The sequence below is a fragment of the Xiphophorus couchianus genome, chromosome 20 (genome assembly GCF_001444195.1).
Source record: "Xiphophorus couchianus chromosome 20, X_couchianus-1.0, whole genome shotgun sequence".
NCBI lineage: Eukaryota > Metazoa > Chordata > Actinopteri > Cyprinodontiformes > Poeciliidae > Xiphophorus > Xiphophorus couchianus.
In genome coordinates, this window is record NC_040247.1 from 21,771,726 (window position 1) to 21,788,190 (window position 16,465).

Here is a 16,465-nt window from a genome sequence, read left to right on the forward strand (position 1 = left end):
CTCAGGTATGGATTGGTCCATTTTCCTCACAGGATTAGTAAAGCAAAGCAACCCAACATTTTGCCATGGTCTACTTGACTACAGTCGATTGTTAAGCACTTGCAGTATCAAGACCTTAACGACATAATATGCGTCCGCCTGATGACTGCCATGTCTTGCTTTGTGTTTTCAGAGAAAGCAAATCCAACACATGGCTCTGTCAGACCAGTGGAGGTGGGATCTACATGTGAATGTTGGAGACTTAGGCATCAGGCGTTTCTCTCTGAGCTGACATCTCTCACTGGAAAGAGGGAGAAGTGAGTAAGCCATCCTGTCAGTATGAGGGAAAATGACCACAGCTCCTTCCAAATTCCATAGACTCATGAAAAGCTAAAACAAAATCCCTTTATTAAAAAAAAAAAAACACAGAAAGTTCAAGTTTAGCTCAGGGAATTTTTGGGAGTGGCTGGAATAATTTCTACTGTAGAAGGCACGTGTCATTCATCTCTGTACTTTATCTTTCTGCTTTCATCGTTTATTCCCAAATTATCACTCCTCCGCCCCCTTTAAGCCCCTCTTCTTCTTTCATTCATCTATGCCGCTGCTTACAGTGCTTCAAGCAGGTCCTCTTATCCCCCCCATCACCCATTCAGGCAACGTTAGATGACAAACACCGGCCTGATAAATATCCCCACACAGAGCCAGCGCTCGTCACAAACAAACGGGTCTAAAGCAAGTAGAGGGAAGGAGTAGGAGCTCAAAGCAAAACCAAACCATAAAGGGGATAGAAAGATATGGGGAAGGTATCGGGAAAAAAGATGGGAGAGGAAATGGGGGTTAGGGGGGAAAACAGAGAGAGAGAAAACAAGGGAGAGTTCTGAGTGGGAGAAAGATGTCAACAGCTGAACATGCCTCATGAGTCTCACACAGATTTAGCAGCGCTATTTTAATAAGGCTTCTTATTTTAGACTAAATAGAATCCACCTCAAAAGACTTGAAAGCTTAGTTTGACTATTTGGATGTCAGTCATCTCACAAAGCCACTCACCTTCTTTGTTGTAATTATGGCAACACTTCTAAGTGGATTTGTACCATGTGTCATGTAAAAAGTTTATGGCTGTGGTAAATCACTGTCCTTAGTTGGCCTAGCTGCCCTTTTTGGTCAAGAACGTTTAGCACCTGGACAATTAAAATGAAACAACTCTCACATCCATACAAAGCACACAAAATGCGTTTCAGATGACATTCTTAAAGACTTAGCCTGTTTTGAATGTTCAACATCAATGGGGAACAGCCTAATTCCCGGAATATTAACCGGCTTATCTCAGAAAATGAAAAGCAGAGGGTCAGTGTAAACATTTGAGGGATGCATCCACACTTGTGGCCTGTGATACTCAGCCGTTGCCAGGGTGAGGGAGAGCAGTAAAGTTAAATTAAGCGTGATAATTATCTGCATATGGCTCGTGATGCCAGTGATTATTACAAAAAGCAATAATGAAGCGACTGCGATAAGCCGCCGCTGTCGTTATTTCACAGAGATATTCATCGCGACGGATATTTTTGTTTCTTTCCGACATCCGCTTCGGCCTGTCTTTACCGACTGTGTTTTTGGCTATCCACTAATGTGCAGTGACACCCTGCGCTGGCACAGGACTGCGTGTCTACCTGGCTCCCTGCGGTGACACATGAAAGGCTGCAAAGGTTAGAAAATGAGGCTCCCGGAAGACGGGAGTAAAACAAGTAACGTTTGGATGGGAGCTGGCCTTTCTGCGGGATTTACACCTCTTGAACTGTATCACAAATTTCTAGCATTACACCTAGAAATTGCAGTGCATTCTATTGGAATTTTACGCTATAGAGCGAGACAAAGTAGAAGGCAAATGATTCACGCTTACATAGTTTGATACCCCTAAATAAAATCCACTTGAGAAGGCAGTTAATGGATTCTGCCTGTGTCTAATTTAATCTCAGTATAATGACAGCTGTTAAAGGTTTGTTTCAGTGTAGCACTTATAGGGGCCGTGGCAAACACGTGGAGTTACTCTTGTAAGATGAAAACTCTTTACCTTTTGACCTGTGTGCAAATCACTCTGAAAAGCATCCCTATGATGAAACCTGGTGGTGGCAGTATCATACTGGGAGCAGTAATAATAAAATCTGGGGAAAAAAAGCTTATGGTTTTTGAACAGTTTTTCAAGAAAATGTCTTTGGCCTCAGCAGAAAAAGCGATATAAAATATAGCTTTGCAGGATTTAAAAAATATATATATATCCACTCCCAACAACAACAAAAAAGCACACACACACACACACACACACACCCACACACACACACCCACAGTGCCTAATTACAATGTCAACTGACGAATAGGTATGTATCTCTAAAATAGCAGCTACTAAACATGCACGTTAATATCAAAATTAATCAGCATAAGCCAGGACGTCTGAATGTTTATTCGCAGACAGACATCAACAGAAACTGTTTTGTGCACCTTTAATGTGAAAGGTATCAAAGATGTTCATTCAGGGTCGCAGCATCCAGACCAGCATCGATAATTTGAGTTCCACCCCAGTCCTGTACCAGTTTCCTCATACATGTCTCATTAAAAAGTAACTGTCATGAATTCACTCAGGAGAATAAATAATTCAAATCTGTGTATGTTTTACAGGCCAGCGGAGGAGTGCTTTTAATTCATTGGAGCAAACAAAATCCACTTTTTTATACATATATTTATCAAACTATGAGATCTCTGGCTACATATTTATAAGGAAAAAAAATACACACAACAGAGAAAAGTCTGCAGAGAAAATAGAAATAAAAAAAAGATTACCTAAAAGAAGTTTCAGCTACTGTGCCCATCATGGGAAGCTAAACTCAAATAAATACAACACAGAGCGTGTTTTACCTCTTCAAGAGGAGCGTCTGTCCTTTCCCTCCGCCTCTGAGCGGTCCTGTGTGTGGACTGTGTCGACACACAGCCCGCCTCACTCCTCCAGCGCACACAAACGCTTTGCTCGCTCTCTCACCAACTCACTTCATCTTCCACCCTCATAATAAGGCACACACACACACGCACACACACTATGAGTGTGCAGGCAGAGCGCGCAGCGTAGCATTAAACCCTCTTACTGCGTCTGTGACATACACGTAGAAACGGCCGAGCGCGTCAGCGGGGCGAGTGCTGTTGCTTGCTCGTGCACTCAGGGCTACTTCGGTATTCTGCATGCAGACAGCAAGCTGCCATGCACGGTGCACTGATGTCTGCTGACCTCTCCAGTAGCCTTAGGGTCTGGTAGTAGAAATGACAAAGGAGAAGCTGAAGTGACAGAAGGACGAGCATGAGTAATCTGGTATTTGGATGAATGGCAAAGATAAATAGGGGAGAAATTCTGAAATCCTACCAGATTGATACAAAAAAAAAATCAGACACTTTAGTTTTAACAACAGCAATAAAAAAAGCATAAAGATGAAAATGTGGCATTTGAAAGAGTTACAAGAAGATGAAATATACAGAAAGGGACTTGGCGTGACATGAAGCAGACATCAGTCTCCACCCTTGACCTAATGTTCCACTTTATTTATGAATACCCCAAAATGGGAATGATCAAACACACACACACACACACACACACAGCTGCCTCCCACCCCCATAATCACTCACTAGCAAGCATCTATGGCACTCCTGTCATTTTCTATATTTACCCACTCTGACTTCTCCTGTCCACACTGATCACCATCCCGTGTGACGAAGTCGTCCCTCATCCGCAGAACCATGCTTCCCTGGCTGCAGCCTCAGAGAAATGTTTTTGCCTATTGCCATGGTGACCGGAGGCATAAGTGTGATGAAAATAATAGATGCTATCTTTTCTTTTTTTAACGCTTGCCGGTAAGGCACGGGAACTGACAGAGCTTACATATGCAGCATTGCAACATTTAATACAGAGGGTATGTTGCAGAAAGATTATGGAGATAAACATCGTTCCCATAAGGTTGATTATTAATGTTTTCAGGCTAATGGAGAAAATCTGTAAAATGGGTACAAAAACAACACACAGGGCTCAGAAAGAATGTAGCTTTCTAAGAGTATTTTTGATTTGTTCTGCCGAACATGAACAGTGGCAAACAGCCACCTGCTCATGGTGGGGTCACGACCGCAGTGGCGAGTGATACTGAGCTGTTGTCACATGAGGGTAAGGGGACTGCTGCCAATGTTTTGACATAAGCTGTGGACAGAGGGAGTGCTTGTCTCACAGAGTGGAAACATGTCATCCTAAAATGAAACAGTCCACTCTTTGTCCAAAGCCCTAGGTTTCCAACACGTTTTCCACTCTCAGGCATTTCACTTTTATTGATAGGTTCTTTGCATCCTATTTATTTGAAATGTGAAGACAAGTGGGTTTGTGTTTATTGTGGAAATACACAGTTAAAAACCCAACTTCGCATTGTTCAGGATTTGCCAAAATCAGCTGTAACATAGACCGGTCCAACATAAAGCAACAATTCAGCTTTAAAACCAGACTAATTCATTGCTCACCATCTTATTCAAGCGTGATCAATATTATTCAGAGGAATCAACATGGACAACAGCTCTGCTAGACAAAGTAAACAAAATTAGAGTTTTTGCTCATATGTGTCTTAGCATCAGCACCAGATTTCAAAGATGCCATCAACTATTTTATATTTTCCTATAAATATTTTTTCTCTTTTCAACAATAAAGTGAATTCTGCTACTTCTATATATGAAATACATGCTTTTACAATTCAAGAGCCTGAAACATAAGTTCATGAATTATAAATTAAAATAGTAAAGTCAAAAACAAAAGCCTGAAAAGAAGCTGTTTAAAGTTTTTCCACCTGCTACATAACTGCAAAAACGTGAACTAAGGTACTCTGGTCAGACGAGACTTAACTTTTTGGCATACAAGCAAACTAGCACATTGTCCATGCGTTAGTTCGGTGGTGGCAGCATCATGGTGTGGGGATATTTTTCCAGGGTGGAGGTTCACCTAGTAGCAGGACAACAGCTCTAAACATACAGCCACAGCTACAGTACATGGATTGAAGGTTAAGTCACTTCCTTTCGGGACACACAGATGCTGGAGTTTGAACAGCAGCAATTGTTGGGGTGTGCCCTACTACACCGTTTTCCAAATTGTTATGCAAGAGATATTTTCTCAGATTTTCTTAAATCTTAAATAATTTTCAAGTCATGAACTATTACAGTATAAATAAAATTTTACTGAACAAAGCTCCCCATGAGAACAGTATTTTTTTCAAAAATAAAAATCTCAAAATGCACTGTTCCAAATTATTATGCACAGCAGATTTTCTAAACATTTTATGGATTATAAAGAACTGCAAACGGTCATTCTTTGAATGTGCAGCATTAGATGGTCACATGTACTAAAATCAAAAGCTGTTTCAATCAAAAACATCTTAACAGGCCGAGTTACATGTTAACATAGGACCTTCTTTGATATCACCTGCACAATTCTTGCATCCATTGAACTTGTGAGTTTGTGGAAAGTTTCTGCTTGAATTTCTCTGCAGGATATCAGAATACCTTCCCAGAGCTGCTGTTTTGATATGAACTGCATTCCACCCTCAGATCTTCTGCGGCCGGGCCCACTGCGACCGGTTCTGCTTGTAAGCTCTGGTTAGGGGCGGCTGAATAGTAGGTTCATGCACCTCAAGCCTCTGGATCCTCCACCTTGAGGTTCCAGAAGCACAAGCAGCTTCAAATAACAGTTTGCTGCTTTGTAAGGACATTTTAACAGCTGCTCTCTTAATCCGATGAATTTGTCTAATAGGAACCTTCCTCATTATGACTTTATCTGTACAAATCCATCTTTGTTCTGAATCAGCCACAAATCTCTTCACTGTACGATAACGCTTCAGTTTTCGTTAAATATCTAATGTTTTCATACCTTGTTATACGACACTACACTATCTGATGATTTTTGTCAGCAGAGATCCTTTCTCTTTCCCATATTGCTTGAAACCTGTGGCCTGCTTAATAATGTGGAACATCCTTCTTAAGTAGATTTCCTTTAATTGAGCTCACCAGACAAAACCCAGCTCTCTGAAATTAATTATAGTGATTCAAAGAGCCCTGACACACAATTCCAGGTATAAATTTAATAGCACAACAAAAAATGTTATTTTTATGACACTTAAATCCAATTTGCATAACAATTTGGAACAAGGTGTAATGCGTGCAGTAAATGCGTAAGTGAGAATTTGATGTGTTTTGTAAGTTTGGGTGTTATAATATAGCCCTGTGTTTCAGCAACACACACAGGGCCGTCAAATTCTGCTAGGTGTATGATGTGTAGCTTTGGGTTCAGTTATCACATAAAAATGAATAAAATTAAATTTTACAGTTGCAATGTGAGAAAACGCAAAACTGTTCAAGGGGAACGCCTCAGACCAGAAAAAGGGTGAGGTGTGCTTTTGGGTGAGTTTCGGTTGAATGTCCGTCTTACCTTTGCTTCACACATCTTGTGGACCACGATCTTGCACTCTGCAATCAATAAGAAGAGGACCTGGTTTAACTCTGGGAATCAGCTTTGAAGTCCATGAAAAAAGACAGCCAGGATGATCTTGTCTGCCTGCATCTCTTCTGGTCAGGCCTGACTCTGGACCTGCTGCACCTGGTCTGACAGAGGTGTGTGGACTCACCCTTGCAGAAAGCTCCTGGGTTGTCAATGTTCTGCTCACACACGTCACACACCCGTCGTTTCTTGAAGCTCTTCGCCGTGAAGGCGTGACTCGTCGGCTTGGTGAGCTGGAGGAACACAAAGGCTGATCACCAATGCAGAATACGCAGCATATGCATGAAAACACAAATGATGTTCCTGAGAGGAAAGCGTTATTTCAGTGATGTCAAACTGAAAAGAGCATGAAAACTCTCCCGACGTGCACTGTGAGTGTGCGATGTCGTGACGAGCTGAGGTTTGGCATTTTTCTTGTCATTTCCTCGGGCGTCTCGGTTCAGATTGTCCCCCTGCGGCGCTGTTGTCAGTACGGATGTGTGCTGTTTCAGCGACACACCGGCGTGCACACGGATAGCCTGCTGTAAACTCAGCATCCCCCACAAAAGAAGTCTTTTAAAATGCTCTGATTCTGTCTTGGTCTGTGGGCCGATCGCATGATGAAACACTGGAGGTTCAGCTGCTCATTTCCATGTCCCTGTTTTGAATTTGTACAGGCAAGCTGGATGTGACCGGACATACTGTTGAGCACATTTATTGTATAAATTAAGTTTCTTCTTATCTTGTCCTTTTTGAGATCTACCTTCAAATCGTGTTGCGTGACGTTTTCTCTGACGTAATATTGATCAAAGATCTTTGTTCAACATTACAAGGTGGGAGCAACCTGGACAATGTTGGCAGCTGTGTAAATATAAACGTGGAGTTTCTGTTGGCAAAGGAAAACCTAAATATGACAGAAGCAGACTCAACTATTTCTGGAATATAGTTTCATATACAGTGACTTACAAAAGTATTCACACACTTTAAAGTTTTTTTTCCAATTTTCTCATAATACAGCCACTGACTTTAAAGTATTTTACTTGATGAACCAAATGAAATGATGTAAAACGGCTTTATTTCATTAAAAACCGATAAACTGCATGCAGGCTTCGATCTAATCCATTTTTGCAGCTTCTAACACGTTGGCCTTCATGACCTCCCTGTATTTCCCTGATGAACTTCCCTCTCCCTGCTAAAGGACGACATTCCCACAGCATGATGCTGCCACCCCCAAGTTTCAAATTAGCGATATTATATTCATTGTTTCCCAAGTTGGCCAATATATTAGTTTTAGATCTCATTTGACTTAGGGCAAGATCTTACCCTAAAAAATCAATTCTGGGCGTGCCGTGGTGGCGTAGCGGTTAGCGCGACCCGTATTTGGAGGCCTTGAGTCCTCGACAAGGCCGTCGTGGGTTCGACTCCCGGACCCAACGACATTTGCCGCATGTCTTCCCCCCTCTCCTTCCCCGTTTCCTGTCAGCCTACTATCATATAAGGGACACTAGAGCCCACAAAAAGATCCCCTGGAGGGGAAAAATAAAAAATAAAAAAATTCTGCCACCTGAGCTGTGAAAGATGATGCATTCCTGTGAGCAGAGACGTCTCTGTCCAGGAAGCCAAAGCTAGGAGCTGTGAATGTCGTCACACTCATTTCAAGATCGACAAAGTTGCAAGAAGACAGTGGGTTTTTCTACTGCTTGATTGCAGGACAACATTCTCCATGTTTTATACATTTAATTTCGAAAGGAGTGTGCCGACATTCTACAGTATTATAAAGGCCAGGCATTAAACTAGATAAAAACCACCAGAAATGCTAATAAAGAGTTGCATGTAGCCATATTGCACACCAAACTCTGGGTTGATTGGCAGCATCCAACGTTCACAGTTGGAATAATAACTACTTCAAGGAGCATTATTGTTATGTTGCTGACTGGAAACTCAGAGAAGCTGACCTTTGACTCCAAGGAGAATGCACCAATACCGTGGGCTTCCTGGCAGTTTCTCCTTGTCCAAGCAACTAATTTGGGCTGACGACCATCTCTAGGTTGGTTTCAAGTTTATTTTTCTTTTGTGTGTTTACTCATGTTGTCTAACGACCCTTACAGAGCAGCTGCCTTTTACCAGGAATAAACTACACCCTGGTAAACTCTATATACCATATAAGTGACTTTGGGAGCAATTAGTTAGAATTGAATTTTATTTTTAAAATTTCAGAATATTGCAGTAAAACAGTGCTGAATGCAATCCCATGGTATGCTTTCTGTTTGGTGAAAGGCGCGGCTTTTTCCACTTCACAATTATACATTATTTTGTGTTGGTCTAATAAAATTTGTGGTTATAAAGTGACAAAATGTGAATAAACTCAAGAGATATAAACACTCAGGGTTCTGTAATATTACCGTCTGAAACATTTTATCAAAATAAATGAGTGATATTATGCTTTATCTAAGCTTAAGATACAAATTATAACACCCCCCTTCCCCCCTAAAAATATATCAATCCACACACAGAATATGAACTGGAAAGTTAAAGGCACTGATTCATAACCCTCAGCTTTTTTTTTCTTTAAATAACCACCTTTCCTGGTGAAAAGAAGTGGGATGGTGTTTATATAAGGTTGTGTCCTAAACCACCAGAGTAAAGCCATTTGTCAGCATGTGAGGCACATTAAACCTTTACAATTTTCCAGGAACAGAGGAGGGGCCCGGGAAAATCTGGAGGAAGGTGGGGTTGTGCCATGCTAAATGGTGGCGTGTGCGGCAGAGTGGGAGAGGTTCAGAGCAGCAAACACTGTACACTGTTCTACTGTAAAAAAGCGTGTAAAATTACTACTTTACTACAGTCTAACAAACCTATCTATTGAGCACTATCAGATGTGTACAACCTACCTCAGTTCTTAATTAATTTACTGCCAGTATTTAATAGTAAAACAGTTGCTTTTCTCGTGCGTACAGCATACTGTCTTAATATGTTATTTCTTTAACTGCTAAAATAAAAAATGCCAAGAATATTGCCGTTTGGTTTTGCTATCCCAAACTCTGTACACCAGCGGTTTAGCCTGTTGTGGAGAACAGGCTAAACTGAGGTAACTCTTAACCTCCACTAGAGGCCGCTACAGGCATCGTGTGTAGAGTCAAAAACCGTGAAAGCTTTCAATAATTTCAACCACACCGCTGTATTCTAGGAAGCATTTTAATGTTGTCCATAATGTTTCACTCAGCTTGTCTATGTCCCTATAAAATAAACTTACCAACAAAATAAACAAATAAAACAGTGAAACAGACCTTTGGAGACACGTCTTGTGATTAAATGAAATAAAAAGATTGTTACATTTAGGGTGAAAAAGGGGGAATCTATGATTCTTTAATACCCCAATCTCACCATAAAGTATGAGGGTGACATTATCATGTTCTGTGTGTTTTCCTGTGTAGGAGGACTGGTGCAAAAGTGTATAAAATATTTATTTCTAATTCTGCCATTTCATATATTAAAATTATTTTTGGCAACCTTGGCTGACCTAAACAGGAAAAATGTAATCAGATTTAATTAGACAAAGAAAAAGTCTTTTTGAACAGTGAGTATAACTTTCAACCATGCGACAAACATGTATTTTTCATATATTTATTAATTTCTTTTTCTGATTATTTAGCTAAAGATAGCAGTTCAGTTTAACAAGAACAAAGTTAGCACAAAAAAGTCAAATGAGCCTTACGCCTCAGCAATAATGTACAGCATATTGTCGGAGGCAACAAACTTTGATTAGATGCAAATTATTCTTTGAAATAAAACATTTAAAATAAAATTGTCTTCAATTATTTTTATTTTGGAGTAGCCCTTTCCTTTACAACTTTCTAACTCGGCTACTGTGGCACAAATAGAGGATTTGTGAGCCACAGCTGAAGATGAGCCAAGAGCGTCTCCTGGTGGACAAATTGTTATAGTGCAGCTGACTTTTAAGGAAGAAAATTATGATTACATCCTCGATTGTTTTTCGACCCTGGTCCTAAAGGCATGCTGCCCTGCATGTTTTATACATTTCCCTGCTTCAGCGCACCCGATACCAATTAATGGTATTTGTTTTTGACACGATGGAGATTTATCTGTCAGACCAGATTAATCTAGTTTATTTTGAAAAGATAGGCTTAAGGGTGCTTTAAGTAAAGTCTTTTTCTAGTCAACAATAAAAAAAATACTTGGTAATAAAAATCAACAGATGGTAACTTAGGTCACATTTTAAGACATAACTAAATCCTTAAAAAGGATTCTATAAAACAACTTCGGATTCTGTCATATTGCAATCAAAAACTTCAGTGACTCTTCTAATCAAATCCCCCTAAAATAACATCTGGCTGAGCCAGTTGCCTTGAAAAGTTACATAATCAGTAATCTAGGTCCACCCTCAGACAAGGAGAGTACTGATCAAAGAACAACTTATGAGACCCGTTGTAACTCCGGTTGGAGAATCTGGTTATTCAGCCTACAAATCTGAACTTTATGGAAAAGGCGCCTTCATAAGGTTCTTATTGAAAGAAAGCCACAAGAAGTCATGTATGCTGCTTACCACAAGCCATCTGACAAACTGGGCAAAGATCTGCAACAATGTGCTGTTGTCATAACATAAGACATGAACCGAACTTTGTGGTCTACATGAAAACCGCTTTGCATGGTAGAAACTAACACTGTCTGCACATCATCTTAAGCACTCTACTCCATCTCATATTGACACATGCTGGTGGCAGCATCATGCTTTGTGGAGGCTTTTCTTGAGCAGGGAAAGAGAATGGAAATACTTTAGCAAACTAAATCAATCAAACGCCATCTTCTTTGCATTCACGCTGCATTAAAGTTGATGACGAACAATAAGGCTGTTGAAAAGCTGCAAACTAATGACACTACCAGACTAAAACTCTCATGCATGTTTCCATCTGAAGTTGTTCTAAAACAGAGTAGAAATGTTTGAGTTCTTGTCTGCTCTTCTCTTTGCTAGCAGCACAAAATGATCTCTGGCTGAGTAGACATCGAGTCTCCGGAGGATCTCACGAGTATCAGCAGAATTCCAGTGTTGCATTGCAGTATAGAAGAACCCCACCCCATCTGTTTTTTTGCAGCCAACGTTTATGTCACTCCCCAACCATCTCTGACCACTAACGATAGCCTGAAGCGCCTCCACATCCAGCATGCAGATCCAGAGAGAGTCGCCAACAATCAACACTATACTGGATTTCTTTATGACCGTGACAGTTGCATGATCTCTTTTTTTTTTTTCATTTCAGGAAAACAGCGACAGTTGCTTTTACAGTAATTTGTCTATGTTTGAAAGTTATAAAGTGAAAAAAATGTCACCCAGTTGTCCTGCAGTTCAACTAAAATCTGTCCTGGACATTGCTCTCTGTGAATGGGCTGTGTACAGTAACACCCCCCCGCCACTAAATGTCGCGCTGCCTTTTTTCAGTGCCACCTCACAAGCGATGACACGCTGGAGACCAGGAGTCACAACCCTATGTACACACACACCCACCCACCCCTACACACAAACACACATAGTACACTGGCTATCCACTCAGGAAGAGACAGGAGCAGGTGGCAAGCTGGGGGTACGCTCCAGTTCTGGGTGGGTATTTATAACCTGCATGACTCTAAACAGCCGTGAAAAAAAAGCTGAAAATAGGTGCAGGAATGTGTGCGTGAGAGCAACAGAGAGAAACAGACACTTCAAAACCATCTCAGACCTCCTCAGCCAATATGAAGTACTTTGTTTCTATCCACTGCCTCCAAGTCCACCCATCCAGCAGGGAATATGTGTTCATAATTTGGCATGGTCAAACACATGCATACACACAAGTGATCCAGACAGCTGAGAGACTTGAAACCACATGTTGGGGGGAGGAAAGGAAAGAAGGAAGGAAGGAAGGAGGGAAGGAAGGCTTGATGCAATACTTTGGCTTCTTTTAACAACACATTAAACTTACAAGTACTGAGCTGGATGGGATTCTGACTCTTTCTTGATTTGATCAGAATACAGGCTTTATTTAAGCCCTCTGCGAGGTGCTTGCTTTGACATGTACCGCTATAAATTTAATTTGCGAGAATGAATTGTATTTCGTGCTTTTGGATCTCAAGTTTTCCCCAACACTGACATCATTCTTTTCAACAAATTAAAAGGTGTTCTCTAAATGGAGAGCACCAGATGCCGCTGCTGCTGACCTCCGGTGAGCCACGGCGGGATTTTACTCCGATTTGTTTGTTGTGGGCGACAAACACATCCTGGCGCGTAGCCTTGATGGTTGCATCAGCGGGCAACACTTTCCTCTCGGTTCTATAAAAGTTCAAAGTGCTCGGTCCAAGTCCACGCATGCTCCTAAATAGAATCCAGCAGACAGGAAGGCGGTGAGTCAAATCCAGACAGTAATTAATACTACTTCCTCTCCATCCTGGAGCCTCGGGAGACATCATTAACCATTAAACAAGTGAATCAGCTGCTGTGCATGAATTTTTGCCGCAGGCTTATTAGATATAACAATAACTTTACAATACACCTCCCCTTGTAAGCAACTAATAATTATTTAATAAATCAGCTATTAATAAAGCTGTTAACACTTTAGACACCATTAATATTGCAGGTGAGATAGAAATAATAATAAAAAAAAGAGAAATTAGGGTGTTTTCCACACTGTGTGAAAAGACTGTTATCTGCCTGGGCAATTACTCATTATTGGTTTATACAGTATTAACCACTTAATTAATTATTACTTACAAACCTGTTGTAAGGGAAAATACCTATCAGATAGTGTTATTCATTTTGCATGAACTCTTCCCATATAAACCACCAACAAATATTTGGTAAATCAGTGACGGATGAAGATGTAAACCTTATAATCTACTAATAGAGGTATAGACTGTTATTTGCCAGGTTGTTACATTATACATCTCTTACCTTTTAATCGTTTATAAAGTGTTACCAGCGTAATTAATGAAATAATTGTTTAGGATAAAGCTATTTCAAAGTGTCAGCTTCATCAGTGCCTTTACAGAAAACTCTACCTATGAGCAACTAATAGGTCTAAATCTGCAAGGGGTTTGTAAACCCTTATTAAAGTTCATTATATTATTTTATATACATAATAGATCATTATTGAAAGGTTGTTAGAGTAGCTAAAAGTGACGGGTGCTTTAATAAATGCCTTAAGAGTTTATAGCTGCCGTAATACTTTACAAAGTGTTAGTTGCTTAAGTTACTAACCATTAATTCATGTTCCCTTGACAAGGGCTGTCTTTGTACCTTCCACTGTACCCCTCATTATAATGAGTAATAAGTTGTCAATACACAAGTTAAGGATCAAGCTGTAATCACTGTATAATTCCTTAATAGAAAGGCATTAGTGCATTGAATAAACAGTGGGAGAGGCTGAAAACATGAGCAGCACCTTGCCAAATGAGATTCTACGTCAGTGTACTTCATGAAAAGGGAGCTCCACAGAGCTGGATAATGAAATGCTCCCGACAAGCAGCAGAACTGCACCGACTCTATTTTTGAGACATGGTGAGAATGGTTTGCATTTTTTTGGTTGTGACTGATGTGTGATCAGTGGCGAATGCAACCAGAAAAATTTGTAGCAATTAAGTTTCAGCTGAAATCCGCTCAAGCCTTGTTCTCCAAGGCGACATCAGCTTCAGAGTATTCACCGACTGATTTCCGTCAAGCTCAACATGCACTTTTTCATTTAACGAACTCGGCAATCTGCATGATGAAAAGTCAAACGTTCCATATTTGCAGTAAAAAGCTGATGGTTATGATGTACCTGTGAAAGCTGAATGATCCCAGGATGCACCTCAGGGTCCGCCTTCACAGGGATTCCTCCTGTGTCTGTACCCGGGCCGTCCTCTTTCATCCTGCTGCTGCTGCTGTGCATACACCCCATGCTTCCAGTTTTCAACTCTTCCCTTCAACCCTTATCCACTCCTTAACGCCAGCACCACGGTCCGGGCAGCTCTGGATTTATCCTTCTCTCACCGCCTCATGTTTGTTTTCCTCTTCTCCCACATTTTCCTTCTCTCCCTCTTCACACCTTTGCCCTGAGCTCTGACAGCTTGTCCTGCCTTGAAATCAACCCCAGATGACTTCAAGCTCCCCCGGACTTTCCTCTTACAACCCCTCTCCCCCTGACAGAAGTGTCACTGAGAGTTGACCCTCCTCTCTGCTTCCTCCTCCTGCATTCTCCAGCTATCCTCACCCTGAAAGCTCACCGTCACCAACTCTCTCCCCCCCCTCTGCTTTCCACTCAGCGGCACCTCCTTCTTGGGTCGTCCAAACTCTAAAATGCCCCCCTCTCTTCATGCGGCCGGACCTTTTGGTTCTCGCCTATCTCGCTCCATCTTGCTGCCCCTCCACAGGGGAGAAGCGGCAGCTGTGTTGTCTTGTAGATGTCAGACTCTTCTTCCTTTTTTTCTGGCTTCACGTCAGGCCCTCATGTTCTTCTTCCTCACGGGGAAGTGATCTGACAGACCTTCTCGCTGCGGCGCTTCAGCTCATAGATTGAACCTCTTAGGTTCTTCTGAGGCAATGTTTCTCTTTTTCCTTCCACCTTTCCATTTTTAAATAGTCCGCAAATGCTCTAAATGTAATTAACTTGACCACTATGCTTGATGGAGCACATGACACCAACTTTCATGCATTTTTATTCCTTCTGCTTGTCTCCTGTGAAATGAAAACAATGGCAGGCTCTGTGCTTAAACCAAAGATCTGTGTTTCCCTGGCTGGATGAATTCCACCAAACTCTGGGACTCACACAGAACAGTATTTCCTCAAAGTGGGTTCCCCAGACAAAATACTGCAGTAAGTCAGAGGCTTTAGGGTTGCGAGGTTTAAAAAGAAAAAAACACCGTCCAACAATAAGCTCTTTCTGCAGCCATGTTCTTAGCCCCCAGTCAGAACGTACAAAGCGGTCTTTGGTTGAAAACTGAGACAGATCCAATGGTTGAGGGCTATTTTGGGCTGGAAACTATCAACATGTGTTTGTGAGGGTTTTAAGCTGAGGAATGCTTCTTGTATTTCTGATCTGATGTGAGCGGAGTCAGAACGCACACATTTATTGGCTGGCCTGGTTGGGAAGTGCAAAACAAAAACAAGAAACATTAAAACATTTGACAAATCCATCCAACCTGCAATTAAGATGCATACTAATCCACTAGTCGTATGATCGATGGTACCACTGCAAATCCCTTCTGAAACTGTTTTTCATAATGCATGACTGGACACTTTTCAAAATGAGAAAGACAGTAAGACATGCAGTTAGTTAGGACGTGTTTTCATCTTCATAGGGCAGGAAATATAAAGGATGTCAAAGTTCAAACAACTGGAAACGTGAAAAGCAAGAATGATGGAAGACCTGAGTTTATCCTGCCACTATGCCCAGTGAGCAACATTGTCAGGGAAAGAGCAGAAGAAATATCCAAAGCTCAGATTGGCATCGCTACGGCGCTATAAATCAATGCGCACCATCTACATGCCAACAGGCTGCTGGGTGGGAAGCATCTTATCCTACCATCACAAATGTACAGTAAATGTATAGAATTTGGAAGACTGTCTTGGTCAAACATAAACTAGTTGCAGATGGTGTTTTGCTGTATTTAATGATTGCACTACATGCTCTCTCTCAAATTTTTTACACTTTGAACTACAAACTTTTATTTTATTATATGATGGAGCAACAAAGTACTGTTCAGGTACATCATTTTGAAGGAAAGGAAAGCGATTCTGTTCATCATGTCACTTAAGATGTGTTTGTATTTGGCATGTTGACAAAACAAAGTCACATTTTGGACTCATCTGACAAAAGCACCTCTATGTTTGCCATGTTCCCTACAAGACGTGTAGAAAACTGCAAGCAAAGACTTTTTATGGCTTTCTTTCAACACTGATTTCTACTTGCTGCTCCTCTGTATAGAGCACAA

General features: G+C 41.1%; 1 protein-coding gene across 6 annotated transcripts in view; it reads right to left on the minus strand.

Moving 5' to 3' along the window:
- Positions 1-15,038, minus strand: part of LOC114135386 (tensin-2-like) — a 30,714-nt gene extending 15,676 nt beyond the window's left edge. The window contains exons 1-3 of one of the 6 annotated variants that reach the window (XM_028002647.1): positions 14,314-15,025; positions 6,660-6,765; positions 6,464-6,501 (exon numbers count right to left, since the gene is read on the minus strand). In XM_028002647.1, coding sequence (XP_027858448.1) covers positions 6,464-6,501; positions 6,660-6,765; positions 14,314-14,433 — 264 coding nt within the window. In that variant the 5' untranslated portion in view covers positions 14,434-15,025. Of the gene's footprint in view, positions 1-2,883; positions 3,000-6,463; positions 6,502-6,659; positions 6,766-14,313 lie in introns of those variants that run through there. The other 5 variants (XM_028002648.1, XM_028002650.1, XM_028002651.1 and 2 more) reach the window with 5 other exon arrangements.
- Positions 15,039-16,465: the final 1,427 nt, after the last annotated feature.